Source organism: Lygodium microphyllum, chromosome 18 (assembly GCF_053477565.2).
Source record: "Lygodium microphyllum isolate KBCC chromosome 18, Lygodium_microphyllum_v1.1.10, whole genome shotgun sequence".
NCBI lineage: Eukaryota > Viridiplantae > Streptophyta > Polypodiopsida > Schizaeales > Lygodiaceae > Lygodium > Lygodium microphyllum.
The window spans coordinates 55,969,687-55,975,230 of NC_141152.1; the positions used below are offsets into that span (position 1 = coordinate 55,969,687).

At 47.6% G+C, this 5,544-nt stretch overlaps 1 protein-coding gene across 2 annotated transcripts; it reads right to left on the bottom strand.

Moving 5' to 3' along the window:
- Positions 1-1,151: 1,151 nt before the first annotated feature.
- LOC148020907 (uncharacterized) lies at positions 1,152-5,303 on the bottom strand. 2 transcript variants are annotated; one of them, XM_087698713.1, is made up of 3 exons: positions 4,906-5,303; positions 1,946-4,033; positions 1,516-1,794 (listed from the first exon to the last, which is right to left on the bottom strand). In XM_087698713.1, exons 2-3 carry the CDS (start codon positions 3,996-3,998, stop codon positions 1,655-1,657), a joined length of 2,193 nt encoding a protein of 730 aa, XP_087554839.1. In that variant the 5' UTR covers positions 3,999-4,033; positions 4,906-5,303; the 3' UTR covers positions 1,516-1,654. The 2 variants fall into 2 exon arrangements, with proteins under 2 accessions (XP_087554838.1, XP_087554839.1); XM_087698712.1 differs by having other exon boundaries at positions 1,152-4,033; positions 4,906-5,287.
- Positions 5,304-5,544: the final 241 nt, after the last annotated feature.

Genomic DNA, 5,544 nt, shown 5'->3' on the forward strand with positions numbered 1-5,544 from the left:
CTACATTAAAACGTCTGCGGACAAGATTGAGACAAGGTAAAATTGGCCAGAAATTTGAACTTTTTATGAACACGACAGACTCGGGCACTAAAATTTGGCCCCGTCTCTGATGGTTTTAAGGAATGCTTAAAGGAAATGTACATAAAGCATATGCAAACAAAAACGAATCTCTGCTCTTGTTTACAGGAATACCACTATCCTAATGAGCATTAGCTATTGCCACATTGTATGCTTGAAAGCAGGCCCTTGCATGCCCAAACAGGCCTCTGTCTCCCTCCACTTGCTCATATCCATAAACTGGTGTCTCGTCATAGTCTTCTCAGTCCAGTTATTGCTCATAACTGTCACTGGCTGAGAAGGGCTTCTCTCATTCTTGATACCCACTCCCATATTCTGGTGATTGGAGTTGAGATCCAACTCTGTTCGGCCCAACACGGCACTACCACCCGCCGGTCGAGTAGTATCCAGTACTCCCACCAGAGGCGGTCTAATCTGGGAAGGCATGAGTCCTTCAGTGCTGAGGTATGACCCAGTGACAGCTGGCAAAGAGTGAGCTTGAGAAGTAAAAGGCATAGTAAAATTCTGAAATGGAGGAGTAAATCCAATTGGAAATGCTGCATAGGAATACCCTCCTGGGTGCATTGAAGAATATGCAATCCCAGGGGGCGTAAAGGCAGGGCCTTGCCTGCAAAAGCTATACTGGAAGGGCATGTCATTTGGCGCTGGCATTCCCAAAGATTCAGCAGCAACAAGGCCGTGTGGTGGGTCAAAGCTTGGCGTAGAACCAGAAAATGTAGTGGACGGGTAACAGCTCCGGCCATACGTATTAGGTCCTTCATTTGTTGTCCCTGGTTGTACTTTGATAACTGAGCTGCAGGGATAAGGCATTTCTAATGCTTTTACATTACATGCGGTCAATCCATCCTCTTTGTCGGGTAACATCGGACCATCGTTGAGATCAATATCTAACATAGTAGTGCTCTTGATGCTCTTCACATCACCATTCGAAGCCACTTGGACAGACTTGTTCTCTGAGGTTCCCCCTTCACAATCTAAATCTGCACAGTTTAAGTCCCAAGGTCTCACCACAGATTCACTTGCCTTTTGGGAAATTCCCCTAATGGGAGATGGCAAGGTTGTAGGTGGGCTACTTAGAGAAGACACTGCCAGTTTATGGACCTCCTCGACACCTTGGTCAGCTGCAACTTTTCCAAAATTCGACGAGGACGTGTAGGTCGGAAAGCACTTGTTGCAGCAGAACCCTTCCAGCCAGGCTCCCCAGCAGGGCGTGAAGGAGCTGCTGGGGGTGTGAATGGTCCTTTCATAGCTGCAACAACTGCAATAGGAGCTGAAGGCCCAAAGCCACCAACAGGAGGTGAAGAGAGTTTTGAAGTTGGCAGTGTCAATGGCTGTGAATCCTGCAGGGCACACTCTTCAACATCAAGCCCTTCGTTTAAGTCAAAATCAGGCCTAAATTTTCCATTTTGTTTGGAAATAGACCCCAAGGATTCAGTTGTCTGCTCCCTATGCCCTTCCCTTATCTCTGTGTTATATAATACTTGCTCTTTGTGACAAGGTTTTAATGGAGCCTCTTCTCCACAAGAAACAATACTTCCACCAGTACTTTTAGCTTGTTGTTTACAAAGTTCTCCCGCTAAGAGAAGGTTGTTTTGGGGATTCTCATGGCCAGCATTGCCTGAAGAGAGAACACTTGCATGTGCTTCAGAGGAAGCTGGCTCTGCACATCTCTCAACTTTAACATAAGGAGGTCCATCTCTGTCACTGTCACTGGCTCTACAAGTCAGAGAAGAGTTCCTATCAGTTCCTTTGTCTGATGAATATTTTTGATAACTTACCATCTCCTGTTCAACCTCTATTGCGACTTGTCTAGCTACTTCTAGGGCATCATCAACAGAAAAACGTGATGGAGATGCTCTGGTCTTACTCGGGCTTTTCTGAGGACTTGCTCGATGGAGAAAAGAGCTATTATCCCTTGCGGAGCTTTCACCGGCTGTTTCAATGGTACAACGTAATTGATGAGAGGTTCCCCTGTCTGTAGATTGTTCACATTCAGAGCCAGTCATACTAGGATCTGGTCTCCTGGTGTTGAGGGAGGGCACAGAGATGTTTGAAACCGGATGCTTCTCCAGCAGAGAGGATTGAGAGCAAGCTGTGTCTCTCGGATTGGGAGCTTTGAGATATATAATTCCAGCCTTCTTACCTTCTGGTACTGGACAAGCAAACCTGGCATCAGGAGGGGATGACATTGTGCTTGAATTGCGATCAAGATGCTCACCTCGTTCTGTAGATAATCCACTACCTTCCTGAGGACTGTGGAAAGCACATTCCTGCTCCATTGAGTGAGGTCTTGGTGCTAAACGGCTTTTTGCTTGACTGGCTCCCACCCAGTTTTTCCCTTGCCCCTCATTTGATACGATTTGTTTTGAGGATTTCAAATCTAATGGAGATTCAGCCACCTTCACATCACTTACGGAGCACTCACTAGCCGCAATCGAGGCCAGTAAGGTTATGCCTACAGTCTCCCGCTTTGGATGGATAGCACCACTTGTGACCTTTGTATCCTGCGTTATATGAGTTACAATAGGAGAGCTCTCTCTTGATTTCTTCCTCTGCTCCCCATCCTCCAAATCCCCTGTTGGTGAACAAGAAAGAACCCTCAGTTTTTTATTCCCATGATTTTTTCTGTCTTTGGTCTTGTTTGGAGATGGAGCTGATGCAGTTGCATGGCTTCTTGATCCTACAGCATTGCTTGAATCTGAGTTTGTGTGCTGAGTGTCAGACCTGCAGGGTGATGAAGAAGGATGCTGTGAAGTGGACCTGCAGGGAGATGAGCTTTCATCTGATGGTGTATTAACTTTAGATGCCGTATGCATAGAACTTCCTCCAGAGGGAGCAGAGGCTGATGTATCAGATAGAGAATGGGTAGACGGAGCGTTGCTCCTTATCAAACTGGCTTTCTTTTCTCTAGCATTACTCTCTTTAGTGGCTCTCTTGTGAGAGCGAAATCCAGTATTGCTCCCTTTCAGCTGAGGTGATTTACAAACATCTGTTCGATAAGGTTCCGGCCGGAGAGAAGCAATGTCTGGGCTTTGAACTCTTGGCAGGGAAGTTGTCCCAAAAGGAGGTGCTTTGTTGGGAGGATTCTCAGAGGGAGGACAAGGTGAACAGAGAGAAGCGACAGAGGCAAATTTGAGGGTGACGGTGCACGAGGAATCTCCACCAACACCATTGGAGCCCGATGTGTGGAGGATAACCTTCTGTTGGACGGGTTTCATCTCTGCGTCCGAGCAGAAGCTGTTGAGAGGTTCCATGGCAGTATCAGAAGATTCTTTCATCTCGGCAGAGACTCGCTTCTTCTTCCACATCTCCCCAACCTTCTTTGCCCTCCGTTGTACCTCTTGATGCTTGTGACTCCTCAGATGATTTACAGATTTCCCCACAGCACAGCTCTTTAAAGCTAGGAGATCTGCAGGCATCCTCTCAATGGCCTGAAGCAGGAGCAAGAGAAGATTCTCACAAGCCTCGTCTTCCCCTTCTAGTGCAGATCTGCCTATGTGAGATGTCTCCTGCAGCCACTGATCCAGTAAATACAAGCCTCCAAGCTTAAGAAAGCGCTTCAGGAGATCCACCTCCTGAGTGCAAGCTAAGGCAGCGACAAGCGCAGATCTACCTGAGATCAGATCAAGTGTCTTCCTACCGCCATCATTGATCCATTCATGCTGCATCATGTAGGCAAGCCTTTCCACAGAGGCAACATCAGCCAGGCCCCCTCCTTTACTCAAAACAAGATTAAGGCCCGATTTCCTCTCACTTGATCTTTCCTTCTTGGCAGAGAGATCATGGCTTAGCTCCTTGTCTCTTAGCCTCTTTCTGGGTTTCACTCCATTGGGCTGTGTACTGTGCATCACCTCATGATGAGACGAGCCTGCGAGATGTCTACCTGCCCCTGAACACCCTAGATGTTCAACAGCTTGCATGTTGCCGTGTTGGTGCCCGTGGCTAGATCCACCTTCTGCAAGCATTTCCGATGCCACACGATCAGCAAAACTTTAAAGAAACACTTCTGACCAGGAAAAGGAAAACAAAGCAGACCCAAAATTCCTAAGAACAGGCCTGTATACTTCAAGCCAACGGAGGGCATAGATCTCTTTGAAGGACTAAATTGTTAGGAGGAGCAAGTTCAAAGTTGTGACCAATGGATAAGTGCTAGCTAGTTTTAACGTTGAGCTGTCTAAGAGAGGGTAATTCTGAAAGCTGGCTATGGAGTTCTTCCAGTCTCAACGCAAACCCCCTTCATGTCCAAGGGATAACCTTTACCTTGTTTTTACGTTGAGCTGTCTAAGAGAGAATAATTCTGAAAGCTGGCTATGGAGTTCTTCCAGTCTCAACGCAGAAAATCTAGCGCCCCCCCCCCACCCGGAAAAGAAAATAAAAACGCAAGCGAGGTATTTTAGATACTGGTTCTGCTCCGAGCTGGCTATGGTTCCCTCCCCAAGAGTAGCAGGCGAAGGACTAGACATTTAGGAGGGATGTTACCTAGACGGCATTCAAAGCTTCTGAGAAGGTTCCAACCTGCCATTTAAAAAGCTGCTAAGAGGGACTAATCATTAAACCAGTCAGACCATTCACGAAGAGTGAACCTCGCAAGCACAGGTTGAAGGAAATTTGCCCTCTTGACACAAAGATGTTAGGTAATGGCAGGGATGGCTTCAAAACACAGATGTTGGGACAGACCATGACGAAGAAATCAGAGGGAGATCCACAGGACCGACTAGATCTCGGAGAACTCATGGAACTGTGAAGCCATATCACGGGTCTTAAGTGACACGGAGAGAGAGAGAGAGAGAGAGAGAGAGAAGAGAAGAGAGAGAGACTTGTACCCACCTCTATGTCTTCAGTAACTGTGAGACGCAGCTTAGGATGGAGGGAAAGAGTGAGGCATGGAGGAGGAATGGGGGTGATGGCTGCGTAAGAGGTTCGAAGCAGAGAAGAAAAGATGATGGTACAGGTGATGAATGATGAGAAGGCGAAGAGAGTAATCGCTGTGAAGATTGAGAGGGTGACGAGGGGAAGAGAGGAGGTAGGTGGGTGGGAATCCGCAAGGGAAGCAAATCTCGGAGCAAAGACGGGAGGAAGAAGGGGAAGGGGGAGAAGATGGGAAATAATAATATTGGGGAGGTGAGGTGGGGTGGAGCTAGTCATGTGTGTGGGTGTGGGAGCCAACAAGTGTAGGTACTGGAGAACTGTGAGGGGGAGGGGGGGGGGAAAGGAGAGGAAAGGAAGGAGTCAGGACTTAGAAGAAAAGGAAGGCTCGGAGAGAGAGGTTTTTTTGTTTTACGAGAATCGGGCAGGGAGAACAGGGCCTCGCAGGCATTATGCTAAAGGTATGCACAGCGCACGGAGACACGAGATTGAGAGAGAGAGAGAGAGGGATGGTGAGAGAGAGAGAGAGAGAGAAGGGGGAGATCCGATGGTAACAGCAGGAGAGAAGGGGTTGTCTTGTTTGATTGAAACAACGTGAAT

Excerpts from the sequence above, each read along its gene's own strand:
- LOC148020907 (XM_087698712.1), bottom strand. The coding sequence starts at position 3,998 with ATGCAAGCTGTTGAACATCTAGGGTGTTCAGGGGCAGGTAGACATCTC.